Source organism: Vigna unguiculata, chromosome 6, assembly GCF_004118075.2.
Source record: "Vigna unguiculata cultivar IT97K-499-35 chromosome 6, ASM411807v1, whole genome shotgun sequence".
NCBI classification, from domain to species: domain Eukaryota; kingdom Viridiplantae; phylum Streptophyta; class Magnoliopsida; order Fabales; family Fabaceae; genus Vigna; species Vigna unguiculata.
The window spans coordinates 26,143,917-26,167,548 of NC_040284.1; the positions used below are offsets into that span (position 1 = coordinate 26,143,917).

The 23,632-nt window shown below is 30.1% G+C and overlaps 1 protein-coding gene, 1 long non-coding RNA gene and 1 pseudogene across 2 annotated transcripts; 1 reads left to right on the plus strand and 2 right to left on the minus strand.

The window, feature by feature from the left end:
• The first annotated feature begins 12,141 nt into the window (after positions 1 to 12,141).
• On the plus strand, positions 12,142 to 17,465 carry LOC114188643 (ent-kaurenoic acid oxidase 2-like). Its single transcript, XM_028077212.1, has 8 exons — positions 12,142 to 12,747; positions 14,530 to 15,007; positions 15,536 to 15,799; positions 15,930 to 16,019; positions 16,105 to 16,183; positions 16,411 to 16,517; positions 16,626 to 16,744; positions 17,006 to 17,465. The coding sequence occupies exons 1-8, from the start codon at positions 12,509 to 12,511 to the stop codon at positions 17,094 to 17,096; spliced, it is 1,467 nt and encodes a 488-aa protein (XP_027933013.1). The 5' UTR covers positions 12,142 to 12,508; the 3' UTR covers positions 17,097 to 17,465.
• LOC114188644 lies at positions 13,029 to 13,568 on the minus strand. Its single transcript, XR_003605405.1, has 2 exons — positions 13,463 to 13,568; positions 13,029 to 13,352 (listed from the first exon to the last, which is right to left on the minus strand). It is a non-coding gene; the product is annotated as an uncharacterized LOC114188644 (long non-coding RNA).
• A 1,474-nt stretch (positions 17,466 to 18,939) lies between the features above and the next one.
• On the minus strand, positions 18,940 to 22,937 carry LOC114188873 (annotated as a pseudogene).
• Positions 22,938 to 23,632: the final 695 nt, after the last annotated feature.

Consider the following 23,632-nt stretch of genomic DNA (forward strand, 5'->3'; position numbering starts at 1 on the left):
ATGAAATGGATTTTGAAAAGTTCATTTCAAAATGAATAAAAGGATTTTACTATTCTTGCCTGTTCCCACCAGTAGTACTAGCTTCTCATCCCATATACACTTATTCCTAAGCCATAGTTTATTGGTCCTCGTACCAAAAATAATTAAAAATGCGTCAATTTCATATGTTGGTTCATACACAACAACCTTAATTCTTATACTAATCAAGTAGGCACCAATAAACATTTAAGGAAAAGATATGAATAAATTACGTGTAACATAAAATGTTAAAATAATAAATTTGTGAATTTTATTTCCTAAAAATATTATTTTTTGCTTATCGTGGAATGAAATCATATTTAAAATTTTAACAAATATTATCGTTTTAAATATAATAGTTCCACATAATTTAGAAATTAATGTTAATTTAAATTATTGAATGGATTTGTAATGTATGAATGTAAAATTAAAATTTATTTATATCTAAAATTTTAATATATTTTGGTTTCAAAACTTAAAAAATTAATTGATATAGTCATCTTGATCTAATAGTGTTAAAAAAATTACATGTTAAACGATATTCCAAACTAACATTTAATCTGAAATGTGTCAAACAATATAAACAACTAAAACATCAGTCTGAAACATTAGTTGATACATACAAATAAAATTAACGTAGTTAGGTTATGATAATATATATTTATTTTTAAAGTTTAGAGACTAAAATGTTATGAGAACTATATTTATTCATTTATAAAATTTAGAAATAAAATTATATCAAAATTTGAAATAAAGACGAATTTCAATTTTGCATTAAATTTTAGGGACTAATAATATAAATTAAATCCTAATTTAAATATATATTTTTCTAGAGGTGACAATATGGACTTGATCCACTAAGTCAGCCTGCAGACCTGCCAAAAAAATGCAAGGCGAGGCAAGACATTGAGGTCGATGACCCACAAAAGTCTGCAACCCGCAAAAGCTGGCCCGCGGCCCACCAAAAAAAATTTTGATGAATATGAATAATACATCACATATGTCAAAGTACGAATATGAATATGATGAAAATGTTGAATTATCAATTTATTATCCAATTTTTTCACCAAAGTCTTTACTTAATTTTGTAAACTTGTTAAACTTTCCCAATTTGTTGAACATTGAAAGTTTTATCATAATAATTTAAAAATAAGATAGGCAGGCTAGCCTACATACTCGCGAGGCCGGACTTATACAAGGCGGGCCAGCTTGACCCGCATTTTGTGGGCTAAGTGTGGACCATGCCACCCCTACATTTTTTTAATATTCTACAAAATATATATATATATATATATATATATATATATTAATCCTAAAAAGTATATTTTAAAGATAAATTGTAAAAAAAAATTACTTCGAATGTGATAATCGTTTCTATCGAACCTAAAGTGAAATTATTATACAGTTTTGCAATAGTAAAAATTGAAACCCTTGTTCCAATGATGACTTGGGGTTGGGAAAAATATAGAATAAGATCGTGAAAGGAATAAATGATGAGTGTAGTGGAATGCATGTAAAAGAATAAAGAGATGTAAAATTGAATTTGAGTAGTGTGGTTGGTGAGTGAGGAAGCACTTTAACTTGTTATGTGAACATCATCAACAATAAGAAGAATGGTTAGTGTGAGTGAGTGAGTGGGTGAGTTGAGTGTTAGCTTTTGTTATCGTTTTATCTGAAGCAGTAAGTTTAATGTATATAGACACATCAAAGATTCCTTCACCCTACTTTCACGGACTTCTTCCAATTTTGTCACAATCACTTCCCACTCTTCAAAATTAACATGTCAAATATTCCGTCTAATTACCAATTTCATTATTGTGGCCAACTTAATCCCAAACTTAATTATCATTATGGAATAATTTGTTTAGAATATTATTTAATATCTTTTTTATTTAAATTAATTTTTAAAAAATATTTCAATTTTAGATATATGTTTCAATTTTAGAAATTAGTTTTTATTTTAGATTAGGAGTGAGGTATTCTAGATATTCTGTTATATTTTGCTCTATATATAAGGTATATCAATAAAATACTCCTTATATCGAAAGTCTTCCTGACAAGGGATTCCAGGTAAGCGTGACCCGTTAAGAAGAACGACAGTACAAAAAATGCAAACAAGAAAAGTACTCGTGATTGGAAATACTTCCGCTTGAGAGGGAGTGTACCAATGTAATATTGAGAGATGATTATAAATTCAAATGTGAGTCTAAATCCTACATTGACTAAAATTGAGAAAATATAACACTATAAAAGGATAAAAATCCATAAACTGTTATGAATTAATGATTGTCCATTGATTTGATACATTTACTCATATGATTCATTACTCTTTATGGTATATATTTGTATTAACTAAGTTGATTTGTTTCCTTTATGGATTACATATTGTATCTATAAATAGGACTCTTCCTATCAATAATAAGACACAGATGAGTTGCTCCCTATTCTCTCATTCTCTATTTTCTCTTGTTTCTTCTCTTCTCTATTATCTGTCGTCATTCTCTATGTTATTCACTTTATTTCATAACACGTTATCAGCACGATGCTTCAACCAATTGAGGACTAGTGGAAGCTTTTTCTCTATAACAACAGTGCTCTGCGTGTCTCAATCCAGGCTCTTTCTAATCCTTTCTCAAATTATAATTTTAACTTATATTCTTCCTCTTGCGATAAGAATTGTTTAACTTTATCAATTTTCATCTTCATCTTATTATTTTCATTTTTATTATGACGGTGATTATTATTATTATTAATATTATTATGTTATATGCTAGTTCTAAACACGCGAAAAGTTGCAAAATTTGGATTTGTGACTCTTGATATTACAAGGAAGAATTCCTTATATTGGAATTTTAAATGTTGAAATACATTTATATGCAATTGATATTGGGATACCATTGAATAAAGAAATAAAGCATCTAAGCAATTAATTTGCTCATGCGACAAAAATATTGTGAAAAGAGATTTCACAAATATTATGGATTTATTTCATGCCTATGTATGGCTGGCTGGACAAAGCAATAAAGCTTTTGATGAAAAATCATGAGATCCGCCTAATATGCTTCATTCCCAGAAGTGAATGCAGCAATAAATATTATGAATTTATTTCATTACTTCATGCCTTTGTATGGCTGAACAAAGCAATGAGCTTTTGATAGAAAATCAAGAAACCTGTCCAAATTGGTTCTGCTCCATTCCCAGAAGTGAATGCCGCAACATTTGATTTATATTTTCATGATCGTGATCATGATATTGATTATGGACATGGTTATAAAGAAAATTTCAAAGACACATTTTGTCACCAGAAGTGACACAATAATGTGAAAAAGGGTAAAGAAAAATGTGAAAATGCTGACAAAAAGATGAAAGTATATATTATCATTATGGTGGTAAAGGCCATTTGAGTTGTACTTATTGTACACCAAAGCATCTTACAAATAATGAGAAGAACATAGAAACACACTTTACTTATGAAGATGGTGATTCTGATTATGGCCATATGGATGCTACTCATCTTGATATTGTTATTTTCTTTGCTAAAGCAAATGAAAGCATTGATCACCCAATTAATTATGAGAGTGTTGAAAAAAAAAATCTCATATTGATATTTACGTTTATATGAAAAACGAATGTTTTGCACTAGTACCAAAAGATATGTGTCTTATTGATTGTGCAACAACTTATACAATTCTCAAGAGTAATAAATTTTTCTCTTGTTTGATAATGTGAGACATCGATGTTAGTATTATTTATAGTACTACAAATATATTTGAAGACTCTAGAAGAGCTATTATACTTCTACCAAGAAGTTGAATAGAAACTTATTAAGTTTCAATGATATTTGTCTAAATGGATATTATATTGAGACAAACAATGAAAAAGATATGAAATATTTTTATATCTCTATGATTGAGTTGAAAAAGAAAGTGTATTGGAGAAATTATCAACATTCTCTTATAGTTTGTACTACAAGTTTATTAGTACAATTTAAATGCATGTCATGGTAAACCAGAAGTTTACAAATCAAAATGATTGCCTTGTTTGACATGATCAGTTATTATGATGCGAAAAAAAGGGTTGAAAAACTCATATGAACACGTTTGAAGCGTGGTAGACCTTTGGTTCCAAAGATAAAAACTCTTGAATGAGAAAGGGGGATAATATGCAAAATAACCTAATCGAAAAGGTTGAAATCTCAAAAGATTCATTTGACATAATTAATGGTTCGATTCTAGAAGAACCTCAGGTACCTGAAATGGTTGGAAATGATGAGATCTCAATAAATTATGTCATGAATCATACAATATGGAACCAAAATGAAGTTAACATTGACGAAACTTTTACTTATAACATAGCGATGAATGCTATGAATGACAATGAGGATCAATAAGCAATGATCAACAAAAGATTGTCGGCAAAGAAAAGATTGGCCAAAATGAAAATATGCAAAGAAGCATAATTATATTTGTTTGCTAAACGAAAGGTTTTTGAACATATAGTTCGCACACCTGAAGTTATGAAACCCGTTGGGTACATATGAATTTTTGCGCAAAAATCAAATTAAGAATGATGAAATTGTTAGATACAAAGCACAATTGGTTGCTCAAGGTTGTTCACAAAACCTTGTATTGATTTGTGAAAAAACATATTCACTAGTATTGGATGCAACAACATTGCAATATTCGATTATCCTAGTTGCACAACAAGGTTTGCATTTACATCTAATGGATGATGTTACAACCTATTCGTACGATTCTTTTGAGAATCATATTTATATGAAAATCCCTGAAGGATTTTATTTGCCCAACAAGACAAATTCTTAAGAGGATTATTCAATAAAATTGAACATGCTCTTTTATTGATTAAAGAAATCAAGACGTGTGTGGCATAACCGTCTTATTGAGTACTTATTAAAAGAAGGATATAAAAAATGATCCTATTTGGTCTTGTATTTATATGAAAAGATCCAAATAATGAATTTGCCATAATTATTGTTTATGTAGATGACATAAACGTCGTTGAAACTACTAATAAGCTCACAAGGCAATTGAAAGAATTTGAGATTAATGATCTTTGAAGGGCAAAATCTTGTTTGAAATTAGAAATTGAGTATTTAAATAAAAGTATTTTTATACGTCAAGAGGCTTATATGATTAAGGTGCTTAAAATGTTCTAAATGGACAAGTCATGTTCATTATGCACTCCAATAGTTGTGAGGTCGTTAGATGTTGATAAAGACTCTTCTTAGACCTCAAGAAAATGATGAAAATCTTTTTGGTCTAGAAGCACCATATCTTAGTGTCATAGAAACACTAATGTATCTTGCGAATTATACTCGATCTAATATTGCATTTGCTATAAATTTGTTAAGCAAGATATAGTTCTTCAACTACAAGAAGAAAATGGTTTGGAGTAAAACATATACTTCGTTACTTTAAGGGTACTACGAATATATTCCATCCAAATGATTCAAATTCAGACCAATGGGTTATGGATATGCATGTTATTTTACATATTCTTACAATGTCACAATGGTTGATCACAAACAAAATGTTTGTTCACATGTAGCACAATAGTTTCATGAAGGTATATGAAACAAACCATAGTAGCAACATCGTCTAATCATACAAATTACGAGGAAAGTTGTGAATATGTTTGGTTAAGGTTTATAATTCAACATGTGCAAGAAACTTGTGACTATCCCCGAGAAAGATGGAATCAACAACCATATATGAAGACAATAGTATATTGTTCAATTGAAAGGATGATATAGATATCCAAAAATTCGTTCATCTGAAAATATGACAAGTCTATTTGTAAAGTTTTTGCCAAGAAAAACTTTTGAGCAAATGACTCACAAATTCGGACTCACCTTAATGATGTAAATTTTACATGAGGGGGAGAAATAGAATATGTGATAAACAATATTGTATTAAAGAATACAGAATGTTGTACTCTTTTTCCTTCACTAGGTTTTTTTATCCCAAAGGGTTTTTCCTAGTAAGGTTTTAACGAGGCACATTCTTTATCAATGGACACTCAAGGGGGAGTGTTATGAATTAATGATTGTCCATTGATTTGATACATTTACTCATATGATTCATTACTCTTTATGGTATATATTTGTATTAACTAAGTTGATTTGTTTCCTTTATGGATTACATATTGTATCTATAAATAGGACTCTTCCTATCAATAATAAGACACAGATGAGTTGCTCCCTATTCTCTCATTCTCTATTTTCTCTTGTTTCTTCTCTTCTCTATTATCTGTCGTCATTCTCTATGTTATTCACTTTATTTCATAACATAAACCTATTATTTTAAAATTTTAAATTGAAAATAATATTAATAATACCTTTTGTAGATGAACTCAAATTTCACTGATATTTTTCTTTCCCGATAAAACTCCCTCGATAAATATGGTTCTATATGCACAAAAAGGAGTGTGAAAGGGCAATATTGAGAGAGTATTTCTTTCACGTCACTCTCCCTGCCTGTGGGGCGCAGAAGATTCATATCTTTAACGAAATATTTGGATAAAATCTCGATCACTAATATCTAAGAATTTTACAATCTTTTAGGTTTGCATTCTTTTAATAATATTTTAATGCAGAGGTTTAACCCGCAAATTTAGGAGGGTTGAAAAAATAATCAAAACTTATTTAAAATAAAAGACAATTTTTTTATATTACAAATTTATATGGATTAAAAACCTTAAACTATCAAGAAGTCGGCATAACCAAGTAGCCGACTTTTAGGTTTTTTTTAGCGATGTACTTGGATTTTCGAATTTAGGTTCAGAATGTGAAGAAGAAAATTATAAAATAATTTTAATGGGATCATTTGTTAATTAATTTGATCCTAGTACAAATCAAACATGCTCATTTACTGTGTAAACAAAAAGTATCTTTAGATTATTTAAACTACAAAAGCCAGGCAACACTATTATTGTTTATGGTGAGATTTTTATTGGTTTTTTCAACGTTGATTTTCAATACGTAAACATTTCAACTCACTGAAGAGACTTGTGAGGGCCAACATTATAAAAGTATGTCAACTTTTTGCAACTGAGTTCTCTCATGACTCGTTAAGGATCAGAAAAATTTTAAAAATTTTAACTGCTAATGTATTATTACTTTTTACTTAAGTAAATTTTAATATTTTTGATGAAATATTTATTAAAAATTTTTATTGAGTATTTAAATAATTATATTTTTAATTGAATTTTTTGTATTTACATTTGACTTGGTAAAGTAATATATATTTTGTTTACATTAAAAAATATGAAATTTTATAATTAAATATAAAACAAATTCTAGTTAATATGAAATGATAATGGATTTTCATTCTATTAATTAAAAATATATTACATAACAAGATTGTTTTGGTCGTTAATGATGTTTTATGTCATTGATATAACAATCTATCACTATCAATGATGTAACTAGGCAAAATAAGAATTTGAAACAAGTAGATAACGAAATAAAATACTAATCATAATAAATTAAATAATAAATATTTACTTAAAAAGTATGAAAATAGTTAAAATGTGCAATTGAAAAGAAGTAATATAGACTCAGTTAAAACTACAGTTAAAACTACTAACATTTATATAAAACTTAAAACTAAATTAAATTTATTTTTAAATCGTATATTTATTATAGTCGTACGAGTTTGATACCATCTATTTGAATGCAACATGTAATCTTTAAAATATTATTGCATGAGTTGACAAAACAACAAATATTTTTGTGATTTTATAGGTGGATTTCATTTTGACATATGAAGATTAGAATGAATACTTGTTGCATTAGAATATCTTACAAAAAATATTTCATCCTATGATTTTGAATTAAGTGGGTTGGTCTTGCATAACTTAATGTGCATTACTTAGTTTTTTCACTTGCATGGTGTAATTTTGTAAGTAATTACTAGAATGAACGGTCTTTAAAAAAATTACAAGTTTCCACTTCATTCATGAATTTAAATTGAAATTAAAAATTGTTAATAATTGAAGTGTGAGTTTAAGTTTTACATTGACTATAAATGAAAAAGTAGAACGCTATACAAAAATAAAGACTCATAAACTCATTGTCTTAAGGTTTTAGATCGAGAATTGCGTTAATATTTTATGTGATTGAACTCATGTCTCATTGTTATTGTATATATCTCCGATGAACCACCTCTTCTCCTCTAGACCTATATCAAAGTCTTACCGATAAAGTTAGCGAGTAACTATAGAAATTCGTCACATATGAAAAAGGAAATGATTGAGTAGTTAAAGCAAAAAAATTATATCAAACATTTAAATTATTTGAACATTATTAAAATTCTAATATTTGTAGATATCAAAATTCATTTAATATTTAAACTATCATGTCACTTAAAAGAACTATTTTTTTTTCTTAAGTAACCCGTGATAAAAACCGATTGCTCATGAATTGAAGATTCTTTTATTTGAATTGATGCTTGGAAACATCGTTTTAGGTAAATGGGCCCTTGGGAGAGTCACATTATCTTGTTGTGTTCCCTAAAGTGAAAACAATGAAACAAGTTCCCAACAGTTCAAATACAATTGCAAGATCTCATTCATTGCCAAACATCAATTTAAATGCACGACCACATACAAAGATTGGGATCAAATGGGCCAACACGCAAGAAAAAAATTACTATAGTTGACTTCAGGTAAATAATTTTTCCAAATTTTAGAAAATATTTTAAAGTTGTTATCTAAAATGAATAAAAAGAAAATAGTATACAACAATCGTTAATCATTAATAAATAATTGTATACAAAAATTGTTATAAGATGTCTATCATTGAAAAGCCGTTTTAAATGTTTAATATAAAAAAATCATATTTATTTTTTTGTTTTCAATTATATACTTTTATTTCAATGATCATCTTGTTTTTAAATTAAATATTATACCTCGAAAAATAATGATGTTGGATTCTATCATGCTTATCTTGTGAGATAACTTTGTAAATAAGAGTAAATTATCTGTAAAATAATTTTTACACAATCATAATTTTTTACGTCTACTTTTATTTATAATATAATTTCTCATATTTTATAATTCTCTATCTTTGATTACAAAATCTATTCTATTAATTATTTTATAAAATAAAACTATCATAATCACCCAAGAATTTAATCTAAAAATAAAGTTTGTGAGGTACCCAATTATCTTATGATTTAGGAGGTGAAATATAAATTTAATTCAACCTTACAATTACAAAATTTGGTTAGTTGGATCAGACTTGCACCTCCTTATAAAAATATAGATATGTTATATTTTTGGTTGATATGAGATTTATAATACACTCATCGTATAGAGTAAAACTAGGGGATACAATGCGAGCCGGTCTTGCCCGTTTAGGCTCGCTCCGCACTTAGTCTGTAAAATGCAGGTCAAGTTGGCTCACCTCATTGAAAATGTGGGTTGAAAAATCTGACCTATTTTGCATAAGTGCGGACCCATAGGCTAGCTTACTTTTTTTTTAAAATTTTTATGATAAATTTTGAATGTTCAACAAATTGAAAAACTTTAACAAGGTCACAAGATTAAGCAAAAATTTTGACATTTTTATCATATTCATATTCGTACTTTAACATATATGATGTATCTTTCAAATTTTAGCATATTCAAAAATACATAACCCTTCTTTTTTTCACTCATACAAGAATTTTGAACGTTTATGCAGAAGTCTAAAAGTAAAATAACTAATATACATAACTGCAATTTTTTTTTATTCGAACTGCGGGCTAGTCTGCGTGGGTTGCAAGTTATGTGAGTTGGACTTTAATATGTCAATGGACTCAATATCTCGATCAAGCTCACATTGTCACCCCTATGTAAAACTAGACATTAATGATAGTTTGATAACAATAACACAATAGATCCAATAAATAACATTGTTAAGATAAACTTCAGATGACTCTATACAAAATAAATTTTAAGTTTAATCCAATCATACAAAAATTATTTATAAGATAAATTTTGCACTCATTTATCTCTAATCAATATAACATCTCCAACAATAATACTTAACAATTTACATAGTGATAATTACACTATTTGGATCCATGGTTTTAGTTTTAATTTAAAACTAATTTTTTATAAGACTCAATTAATATGTACATAATCTTGATTTGAATAAATCTTTCTCAAATCAATAACAAACGCGTCAAGAAACAATTGCATTAAATAGTGTCCGCTAACAGAAAAATCGTAAAAGTAATAAGAAAAACTAAGGAAACTAATACTATATTTCATGTTTGAATTTTAGTTGGAAAACACAAACCAACTTTCATTTTCCGGTATGTTTGAGAAATTTTATGAAAATAAAATTTGTCTTAAAATCCAAGTAAATTAAAAATCATAATAAATTGTTTTTGAATAGTGTTCAACCTACCTTAACTTTTTAAGTGAAGTGCAAACACACTTTTAATCAGCATATAATTTACAGCTTCAAAAACCATGTTTTTCTAAGAAGACTTAAAAATCCTTGACCATAGAGAGACTTTAAGGGGTCGTCAAATTATTATATATTTAATATTAATTAAAAATAAAATAAATTTATAACATATAATTACGACTAGATCTTACTTTATAAATTTATTTTAAATTGAATTAAATTTAAAATTTAAAATTTAAAATGATTGTTTGATATAATATTGTATAAATTTAACACTTATCATAACAAGATTTATTATTGTATATCTAGGGATGACAATGTGGGTCGGTTTGGTCTGTTTAGGCCCGACCCGTGTAAGACCCATACATTGCGGGCTCACCCATCTCGTCTTGCACAATTTATGCGGGCTACAATCATTAGCCCGTCCCGCACATCACTTGGCCCGCGAGCTTGCTGGTTGATCCGCTTATTTTTATTTTTTTCAATTCTTATGATAAAATTTTCAATGTTTAAAAATTGGGAAACTTTAAGAAGTTCACCAAATTAAGTAAAGACTTTGGGGAGTTGGATGATAAATTGATAATTCAACATTTTTATCATATTCATATTCAACATTTTCATCATATTCATATTCAACATAATAATTGTCTTTTCTAGTTATACAAGAATTTGGAACATTAATGCAAGAGTTCATAAAAAAAGTAACTAATATACACAAGTGCAAGTTTTTTTCTTTTTTTATGCAGACTTGCAGACCAGTCCTCGCGGACCGCAGACTTATGCAAATCAGACTTGCGGGTTCAACTTCTAGACTCGTCCCATATATTTTGTGTGGGATCCCTATGTATATCGGACTAAACACTAATATTTAATCTATATATATAAATAAACGTGAAAAAGTGGATTATTAATTAAGACAAATTGTATAAATCGATATAAATATAAAGTTTAGTTAAACTTAAAAAGGGAGATATTTTCCAAAGTTTCAACCACACGAGCAGGAAGAGGAGACATCCATTGACATGTAAAATAAGCCTCTTCGAGAGAGCAACAACAACATGGCTCGATTCAAAGTTTTCAAATCCAACACGAATTGATACGAAGCTAGGATACAGAAAAAAGTCAATTGTACTATTTGCCTCAACCACTATCATTGTGAGCTTTATACATAATTTCACAAAAAGAAGCACAAAACTATGAGGAGATTTTTCAGGATTTCATGATGTCCACTTTTGCCCCAATGGTCGTAAAGTTAACACATGATCTCTGATAAGGACCAGAGAAAATTTCCTTTCTTCCTCTAATTACTAACTTTTTAACTTTCAAATCATGCAACTTAACTTAATAATAAGATTCTAGATACAAGGCCTCAGAAGACTCCAACCCTACTCATATATAACAAATGATGAAATTATTGTGATATGATAAAGAAAAAGAAGATAACAAGAGTCAAATATGTGTCAACAGTGCAACAAATCAGAACTCTATCCTTAAACTCAGCAAACATGGCTCAGGGTGTGCACCATTAATTGGGAGAACAATTCTCAAAGAAACAAACAACCATAACACAAACAAAAGATTGTTTTCAGTCGTATGTATCCTCCTCAGAAAAATACTTGTTAACAACCCAAATTTTGTTTATTCTTAAAACACTAGACTTATAGAAATACTAAATTAGTTGATTGTATTGTCCACAATAAATAACAAACATTTATAAATCTTTTTTTACAACCAGAGCTAGTGGAATCATTCCACATACACAGTATGCATTGATTTGTAATTAGCTACAGAACAAAACAAAATACAGGAAAAGAAAGCCGGCCACCTCTGTGTCTATGTTCTATAACTTTACACAAATTCATTTTGGCCACTCAGTGCTGTCATCAAATTCACTTTATATATATATATTTTTCTTTTCCTATCTTCTCACCCTCCCTCGCTCTCTCTCTCTCTCCACATCTCAACCCTCAAGTTTTCTTATAAATACACAGAAAGAGAGTGAGTGAGTGAGTGAGTTGAGTGAGTGTTGAGTAAGTAGTGACTGTGGGGTGGCCTGAAGTTGTGTGATTGATGATGATGGTGATGGAGATGGGATCCATGTGGTTGATCCTTGTGGTTGTAGCCATTGGTGGTGCTCTTTTAGTCCTCAAGAAGTTAAATTGGTGGCTCTATGAATCCAAATTAGGTGTGAAGCAGTACTCTCTACCCCCTGGTGACATGGGTTGGCCCCTCATTGGCAACATGTGGTCCTTCCTCAGAGCTTTCAAGTCCAAGGACCCTGATTCCTTCATCTCCTCCTTTGTTTCCAGGTAATTACCATTTACCAGTAACAATTAATTTTAACATTTATCACCCTCTGTATGATAAAAAAAATTATACCTTTTTCATAACCCAGTTGTTTGTTTAATGTTTACTACCTTTGAGGAGGTGATTCTGTATTGTGACTTGTGATTGTGAGTCTGAGAGGGATAATGGATGTCATGATCCTCACCTCATGCCACTGACACAGCCACACCCCTTAACCAAAGCTGCTACTGCTATTAGTGGTCCAGGAAACATAAGATAATGTACTTTTTCTACTTTATATCTAGTTTGGCACAAAAAGCTGCTTGTTCTTTGTGAAAGTGAAATTACCATTATACTACCTTTTCAGTTTTGGAATTGCAGCATCACCCTTTTCAAACTGATCAAACAAACAAACCATTGACAGGGAATAAGAGAAGTGCTGTTTCTGTTTGTCATTTTCATCACTGTATTTAACCTCCCTTTCTTTTTCTCACTCACAACATTGTCTTGAGTTTTCTTCTGCTATGTGGCTGTGAGAGTGGCGCAAGAGCCACAATTTCTGGACCCTGATACTCCAACTTTCGTCCTTTCTGCTTTCTAGCTCTTAATTAACGAATTTATTATGTACCTGCAGAATTACAAAAAGAATTGCAATTTTAGAAAATCTTTAGCTTGAATTTTATTATGCTTTTTTTTTTTTTCAAAGTACAAAAAATAAACATTAGAAGTAAAATTTACGTTGAAAAATTATGATGCAATACGTCCAGTATATATATACGTTTTGATGTCCGGACACGTACGTCAGAATGTGCAGTCCATGTCAGATGGGCCCTCCATGATTAAGATGGTCTATAAAGTATTATAATGTACTTTAGAATTTTTAAACATGATTAATTAAATGATAAAATCGAATAACAAATTGATTATACTTATACTATATGGCGTAGAATTGTCTACTAGTATTACTAGCTTATCTCTTAGGATTAAAGTGGAAGAAGCGTTATAAATGAAAGTTCCAAGGAGAGAATAGTTCTCTCACTAACTCTTCCCCCCTCGTGCCTATGTGTATGTTGGGTTTATATATTTTTTCATATGAGTTATAGGGTTGTAATCATTGAGAGATTGTGGTTTTATATGGTTATATGACATTAGTCTTACACATAAGACATTTAACACAACTTTAACCCCAAAACCTTAAGATAATATTGTTATGGATCTTTATTTTTATATAGTGTTTAACTTTGTTTTTTCTATCTAACGTGAGACTTTTTGACTCAGACTTGGACTATTCCCAACAATGTGATGATGTATAAAATACTGATACGTGACATTTGCTTAGCTAATTAGTGTTAAATATGTATAAGATACTTACTCTTGGATACTTCCAAATGTTACTGAGGTGAGCTATTCAGTATTTGACAGCACCTACCACCTAAAAAAATATTAACTTTAAAGCGGTTCACTTTTTTTTATGATATGTATTTTGTTGTTAATAGGGGTGAGACAGTCGTAATCTTTCAACGCATCAAACATGAAAGTTGTCCTCTTTAGGAGGGAATAAACTCGATACAATGATACTCTAATTCTGATTTTAGGAAATAGAGAATGGTTTATGTTCTCAATGACAGAAGTATATTTATTATTCACAAACAGTTTTTTTTTTTGTATACATATCTAATAGAATTATGATTATAACATGTTCTATGTATCCCAAATATGTGAACAATATATGTATCATATATCATATTTGTGCATTATAGTTGGTGATATTAACTATTTTTTTATTGAAACAATAAATCATGAAGATTTGGACGAACTGGAATGTACAAGACCTTGATGTTTGGAAACCCAAGTATAATTGTGACAACACCTGAAGCATGTAAAAGGGTGTTGACAGATGATGATAAATTCACTACTGGTTGGCCTCGTTCTGCAATAGAGCTCATTGGAAAGAGGTCATTTATTTCAATGGCTTTTGAAGAACACAAGCGCCTCAGGCGTTTGACATCCTCTTCAATCAATGGCATGGAAGCTTTGTCCCTTTACTTGACATATATTGAGAAAAATGTGAGAAGTTCATTGGAGACATGGGCCAAGCTTGGACAAATTGAGTTTTTAACTGAGATCAGGAAGCTTACTTTCAAAATCATAATGCATATTTTCCTTAGCTCAGAAAGTGAACCTATTATGGAGGCTCTGGAGAGGGAATACACAGCGCTTAATTATGGAGTCAGAGCCATGCGGATTAATATTCCTGGATTTGCATACCACAAGGCATTCAAGGTAATTAACTCGAACATTAACTGTGTTAAAACCCCATATGTGGTGGTTTGATTTGAAAACTAGATAACAAGGATATAAAGAACTTTATCTAAGTTTTGCCTTGTATGAACAAAATAGAATGTTTGTTAGAATTTCCTTGCTTTTAATTTGAAAGAAATGGAGAGTAGAGCTTGTCTTGCAGTATTAATCTCTATGAATCGGTAAATGATAAGGTCATTTGTCATCATTTGAGGAAAAGCTTATTGATATCCTTATGTTTCACTTGTTTGATTTTGACTACATGATTTATAGTTTATGCAAAGTTGAAACCAGTTTAGGTAAAAGCAATCAATTTCTACCTAAATCAATCATATTCCAGGATACTCAAATCATCAATGACATTGTCACACTATAGTGTATGTTCTGCACATGAATCAGAAGTCCCTTTCTGTCAGACTCTGATTGTAACATGAAGGAACAAAGTATAGTCTATTGAAATCTTGCAGTTATAGAGGTAGAACATCTTACCACTTGATGATTTTATTTTAGGCAAGGAAAAATCTAGTGGCCATATTTCAATCTATTGTGGACGAGAGAAGAAGCATAAGGAAGGGATATTTGCCTGGAAAAGCCAAAGATATGATGGATGCTCTGATAGATGTTGCTGATGAGGATGGAAGAAAGTTGGGTGATGAAGACATCATAGATATCATGTTAATGTACTTGAATGCAGGCCACGAATCTTCAGGACACATTACCATGTGGGCAACCTTCTTCCTGCAAAAGCACCCAGAATATCTCCAGAAAGCCAAGGTAACAGCTTATTTAATTATCACAGTAATCATGCACATTAATCACTTCATGCTGGAAAATGTGTACTTGTTCTACCCTCTATATAGTAGTGTAAGATCAAAACTAACATTTATCTTTACGCCTTGAATAGGCAGAACAAGAAGAAATAGTTCGGAGAAGGCCTCCAACACAGAAAGGGTTGACACTAAAGGATGTTCGGGAGATGGATTTTCTTTACAAGGTATATATCTATTAATCTGAAGTTAATATCATTATATACTGTGTCAACTATGATTATACATGTTTCCATTTGCCACATTGTTTAGGTGATTGATGAAACAATGCGTGTGATTACTTTCTCACTAGTGGTCTTTCGGGAGGCGAAATCTGATGTCAATATCAATGGTTAGTCCATGTTCTGCCTATTTATTTGTTGTCAGTATCAGAATATTCTTGCTTCGTTCATATGATAAAAGAAGTGAAAAAACAAAGCTATACTCTTCTCAGTTGTTGTTGAACTTAGTTTTGTATATTATATGAAGGCTAGTGGCTAGTTTGATATTTGTTGACTGCATAAATGTTGAAGAATATCATGTTGTGGCATTAAGTATAATCTTTCACTCATGATACAGGGTACTTAATTCCAAAAGGTTGGAAAGCACTTGTGTGGTTCAGATCAGTTCACCTTGATCCTGAAATATATCCTAATCCAAAGGAGTTTAACCCTTATAGATGGAATGTAAGTTGCCAAGCTTCATCTTTACCTATTCTGAATTGAGTTCATGTATTCTGCACTTTTATATGTGCTTTATGGTTTAATTTTGAATTTGGTGATTCTTATTGACAGAAAGAACACAAAGCAGGAGAATTCCTTCCCTTTGGAGCAGGAAGCAGATTGTGTCCTGGGAATGATCTTGCCAAGATGGAAATAGCAGTTTTTCTTCATCATTTCCTTCTGAATTACCGGTCACCATTCTCACTCTACCATTGCATGCATCACTTTTCCATAATAAATTATATTTTACCATAGTTTGTTTGAATGCTATGATTGGACCTAAGTCTAATGTTGCTTTTCTTGCTCATTCTAGCAATAGCAGATTGCTGAGTAAACTGCTACACATAAGCAATTAATCACTCATGAATCAAATGGAAAAACAAATTGAAATTGGATTTTTTTAACTGAATAATATCTTGAACTATGTTTTGTGTTACTTGTTGATTCAACAGGTTTGAACAGAAAAATCCTAATTGTCCTGTGAGATACTTACCACATACAAGGCCCATGGACAATTGCTTGGGAAGGGTGAGGAAATGTTGATCTACAACAACCTGAGAGCTGTAGTATATATGGCTCTTTTAAATTTGAAATTCTGTCTCCATGTTATCTTCCTCAGATAAATGCTTGCAGTTCCAGTCTAAGCTAAGTTCACATGGCTTCAAAAAAGAAAAAAAGGAAAAAAAAGAGAGTTTTTCACAGTACATACAAATAAGTATATCTTCCATATCTGCATCTTCCAAACTCTCTTGAAGCACTAGCTAGGAAGTCTTCTGTCATGTCTAAATGTTCTGACAAGTAAACAAAAGAACTTTGTTTCATTAGGTATTTGTCCAAATTTTTGTGCATTAGACTGTTTAAAATTAAAAAATAATGTATGATTGAACCGAATTCCACATATTATATGTAAAATAATGGTGTTCCAATTCAGAATAGCCAAGAACATGAAAGTGACAGATCGTGTCACAGGATAACCTCAATCCAATCAGCATATTAAAAAACTAAACTAATTTAAAAGTTATAAAATGACAAATAAATACATATGAATTCCAAATTCCTCAAAGAATGTCTCTCATAAATATATGTTTTATCCAGTCACAACTCCTCCGATTAATTGATCTATTAAATTTTGATATACTGAAAGAAACTCATGATTCCCATAAATATTTTATGATGGATAGATTTAGATAACTAATATTTTATGTTTTATTAGACCATTAAACCTTCACCATAATTCTTTAAGTAAAATTAAACAGAAATTATGTTCATCTTTGAGGATTCATTGGTTAGTCATAGCGAATCTATATAGAAGATGCTCTTCATTATATATATAAATCTTCGTAAAGATGATAAAATCTAGAGAAACATTAACATAAGAAAATACATATGCAAATACAGGGAAGATAGATTTTTATTCAAATTCTTAAATAAAATTCCATAAATTATATATAAATCTAATTCATTTCAATGTTGTTGGTTTGGATGAAAAAAAAATATTTAATAACAAAAAAATAAAGAAACCATGTTAGCACGGGAAGAAAATTTACTTTCACCTTAAAAACTTCTCTCGTGTTCACATGTTCATGTATAAGAAATAAACTTGCTTTTATGATATCGTCCGAATATGTTCCAATTTTAACTGAAAATCATTGTATTGATACAAATATAACTGTCGACAATATTCAACTTTTTAAATTAGGTATGACAATTAGTCACATCTCGTCCCAATATCTGTCTTTCTCCTCGTATTTCTCTCTGTTATCTATCAATCAAACACTTATAATTTATTTATCAGATAATGTAAAAAATTTATCTTGTTTTTTGTCTATTCCTTTTCTTCCGCTTTACAACTTTTATGTTCTTATCCTGTTTAAAATTCAGAGAGTTCATTCAAGGTACAGGGTGACCAAATATTCTTTTAAATAATGAAGTTAAGTTTTTTTTTTTTATTACACTTTCGATAAACTGTTACTCAATTAAACCGGTGATAAATGTTGAGTAAATAACTGTGTAATATTATTAGTTAATGTAATTTAATATTGAGCTAAAAATGATATTATGCAAAATCAATAGATAAAAAAATTAAAAAAATATTAATCAGAGGACCAAAAGTAAATTTGGCAATGTTAACACCGTTTGACTAGCAAACACAAACTATCTGATATGAATGTTTTAAGAAGAATATGTAAATATTAATTAATAATTTAAATTTGTGTAAAGTTTATATTAATTAGGTTATTGAGTTTTATATATGTTTTGGATTGAGCTATATGTCTAGAATGTTCAGTCTTTAGGTGGAAGTTGGTGTTTCATAACTGGTGCAAACATCTCTCGTAGTTGTTTATGAATAATGAAGCTTATTCCGATCATTTTGAAGGCACAGAGGAACAGTTAAGAAAAATCAAATATCATAGAAAATGAAAATCAATTCCTATTTGCATGCACACATCCTTTTTAGAGTAGCCAGTAGCAAATGGAACATAAATTTGTAGAATCCTCAGTTTATTCACGCAGTTTGATAAACCTGACAAGACAGCAACAAGCGACAAGAGTTTGATACGAGAAATAACTTTCATTAGATCCCTGCTCTCATTGTGAAATGCTCCCACTCTTCTTCCATTAAAGGATCTACGTAGCAGACTAAAATTACTTGACTCTGTTGATCCTTGCCATGCAGTTATCAATGGGCCTTGGGTGAGGAAGGAATCTCATAGGGGCAAGTGGATTAAGGCGTTCAAGCCTGTGCCAGACATATATAACTCAGATTTCCAGTTTTTGACGGTAAAATGATATTTAAGGACTAAAACATATCTAACAAAAAAGATAATAGTGGCTTGAAGAGGGAGAAGATGCTTACTCGTAATTCAGCACAAAATGGTGAAGGAAAACAGAGATTTCCAGCTTGGCAAGATCATTTCCAGGACACAATCTACTTCCTGCTCCAAAGGGAAGAAATTCTCCGGCCTTGTGCAGTTCCTTTGTTTCATATCACAGTAAATTTCCCATCAAAGTATAAAACACATATAACCATATATATATATATACATATATATATATATATATATATATATATATATATTAACTAATCTGTTAAATTCAAAATTTTCAACTAAATCTCTGCAACTTACATTCCATCTCCCAGGATTAAACTCTTTCGGATTAGGATATATCTCGGGATCAAGGTGAACAGACCTGAACCAGACCAGTACTTTCCAACCTTTTGGAACCAAGTAACCTGAAACATCAAAGTGCAGTTAGTGTATATATGTCTATAGTGCTATGAATAAAATATTTGAAGTTGTGTTGCACTAATATTTAGCTACAGCACATTCATAATACAAGTAGATAATTCTAACATTCATTGGAATGATAGATTATGACTGAATATATGTACTAACCATTGATATTGACATCAGATTTTGCCTCCCGAAAAACCGTAAGTGAGAATGAGATCAGTCGCAGTGTTTCATCAATCACCTTTGCAATGTAAACAAATCAAAACAGAGATATATTATGAAAGTAACCATTGATCAACCATTTATCTTCTGTACCTTGGATAGATATTCCATCTTTCGAACTTCTGCTAGTGACAACCCTTTTTGCGTTGGAGGCCTTTTCCTTACAATTTCTTCTTGTTCTTCCTGTTTAAGCAAATGAATAATGGTGAGAAGTAAAGTTGAACTAATAATTAAGAAAATTGTTACATGGTTGATACCTTAGCTTTCTTGAAGAAGTGTGGATGGGTTTGAAGGAAATAGGTTGTCCACATGATAATATGTCCTGAGGATTCATGACCAGCATTCAAGTACATCAACAAGATATCAGTGATGTCTTCACCACTCAATTTCTTTCCATTTTCATCTTCAACATCTATCAAAGCATTCATCATATCTTTGGCCTTTTTGCCGGGGATTTTTCCTTTCATTTATTCGTTTATCCACAACAGGAAGAAATATGGCCAACAGATTTTTCCTTGCCTGAAATTGTAAAAAGTAAATTTATAACATAACATATTGCATTGATACAAATTGAATAGACATGAAGTAAGAAAGTGATGAAAACTAAGTTACCTTGAGTGCTGTATAGAATCCAAATCCAGGAAGGTTAATGGGCATGGCTCTAAGTCCATAATTAAGTGCAGTGAATTCTTTTTCTAAATTCTCCATAACATGCGCATCTTCCTTTACTTCACCAAGAAAAATATGTGTAATGATTTGAAAGTAAGTTTGCGCAGTTCAGTCAAAAACTCAATGTCTCCCATGGTGCTCCATTTCTCCAATGAACTTATGACAGCTTCTTCGATATATGTAAGGTAAACAGAGAGTGCTTCATAGCCATTGATGGAAGCAGATGTTAGACGCCTAAGGTGTTTGTGTTCTTCGTAGGATATTGAAATGAAAGACTTTTTTCCCATCAGCTCTACTGTGGCACGAGGCCATCCAACAGTGAATTTGTTGTCATCTGTCAACACCCTTTTGCATGCTTCTGGCGTTGTCACCATCACACTTGGATTTCCAAACATCAATGCCTTGTAAATCCCAGTTTTTCCATATCTGCAAATAATTGTTCATTCAATGTAAATCTATGTTACATTCATGCTTCAAGTTCATGCTTTATTATGCGAGCATGAAATGATCAACTATATATATGTTCATCTTTTCATTGATGTTTATGACATTTTATCTTTTCCATAAAAGATAAAAGAATTAAGCTTTATCACATCTTATCATAATACAACTTATGTTTATTCACTTTAATGTATTCATGGTTTAAAATGGAGTCATAGGAAATGAAAATATAATATAATTAATCAAATTAATGTACATTCCATTAATATATTAGCTTAAAAAATAATATGAAATTTTGTATGAAATTAGATTGCAAAATAATTTCAAATAGTGCACAGAATTTATTTTGATCTAAGAAAAATAAACAGTGTTTTTTTTTTTTTTTTAAACCTGCACCTGATGCTTGGTGTCGTGTCCCTCAAAGAGCAGAAGGAGACGAAAATCACAGAAACAATGTTATCTTATGTTACAGTTCTTGGATTGGACTGAACCATACTAACCATGAGAGCCTTACGTGCAGGGTCTCTTTGTGATGACACCACAACGTCAAAAACAACAAACAGACAGATGAATATATTCTTTCAAACACAGTAAATTGGTAATGCTGATATATGCTTTCAAAACATCAGTAAAATTTATGTACGGGACTGTAATAGAATAGCAACTATTACATTGTCCATGTCTTACCGTAGCCAAAATTGAGAATCAAAATTTAGATCAAGAAATCAAAGATGTTAATTAGCATGTGTTTAGCAGAAGAAAAATGTCAGTTTATGTGGCACATATGATATGCTGTGAGCTTTAATCTCTGAATTAAGAGCAAATGGGAGCAAACATGGGACATTGTTTAATTTTTGACAAACTGAGATTGGTCAGGTGGAGAGTTTAAGTTTTGAGAAATCTAAGTTCTATTTTGTACAGAGACAATTGAAAACTTTATAAGGAAATAGATTTATAAATTCTTCTTAAAGTTTTGAGTTGAAAGATTTTATCAAATGTAAGTTGGATTAGTGTTCTACTCGAAAGAACCATTAGAGATCTCACTAGTGCAGTGTTCTCACAACATGCATGAGATCATAAGTTCTAATGACATCATGATTGAGATCTTAACAGTGAAGAGTTTGGATATGAGATATTTTGAGTGCAGAAAATGTAAATGAGAATGGTGGTGAAGAGTGAATGGTGTACCTGGTATAAAAGGAGTCCATGAAGGACTCAGGGTTATTGGTCCTTAAAGCACTGAAGAAGGAGCACATGTTGCCGATTAAGGGCCAGCCCATATCACCAGGGGGGAGATAGTATTGTTTTTCACCCAGTTTGTGTTCATAGAGAAACCAGTTTAAATTTCTCAGCAGAAACCTTAGGACAAGAAGAGCACCAAAAACATAGAGTAGCCACACTGAAACACCCTCCATCATCAACACACACCAGAATTTTCACTGCTTAAACTTGGATGGCTATACTTCACTCTCTTTCTGTGCAATATTCACCTAGGCAAGGGATGGAGTGGAGACAAAATGGAATGCAGAAACAGTAGTGACCAAACTTCTTATTTATTTCTAAAACAAAGTATAATTTTCGAAACAATGTTTTAGAGTTACATTTTTAATTAAGGTGTTTAGAAGTGAACATGGATTTTAAATGTTTGGTTTAGAGAAAATGTAAAGAGGAGATATTGGGTTGTTTGTGAGAAGAGAGGAAAGAGTTTTCAATTAAGCTTTTATAACTTATATCGGATTGGAATTTTAAAATATTATGTTGACATAAAAAAAGTCTTACCAAATTTAAGATTAAGTAGAAATGATATGACTTCAATTTTAATGAATTTATAAAATGAAAATTTAAAGTATTTGAAATTATTTTAAAGATTTATGTGATTGGGAAGAAATTTATCATTTTTACAAAATGTTTACAACTTTAAGAGATAATGAAAAATATAAGATAAAGGAAAATGTATTGATTTTTCGGACTTATTATGTTATTTAGTATAAAAAATAGGTGTATTAAATCGAAGAGAGATAAAGTTAGACCGTAGAAACATAATATAATTAGATTTATGTTTAGTAGAGCTGATTTAAAAAATAAAGGTCAAAATTTTAATTTATGCTTATTATATAAATTATAATTTTAATTATTTAGTATTTTACTTTACAAATTTTATCATCTCTTTAAATCCCTTATTTTAACATTCTCTATTTTATTTCTAAAATTTTAAAATCGTTTCTGATTAAAAAGATACAATTTAGAAGATAACATAATTTATTTAAGATAATTTGACATGATGAAATTATGTTTATTAAGTACATTTTATTTTCCTTAAATCTGTAACTTTTTCTTTGATTACATGTGTAAGTTGTAATGTCCGCATATATTCTTTCAATTACATAAATTAATTTATAAAATTTTAATTAAATAAATTAATTTATACTAGTTTAAATATGTAGTGAAATTTTTTATTTATAAATCAAGACTTTTAATTTAAGTATTTCTTAGTTTTGTCTAACTTTTGAT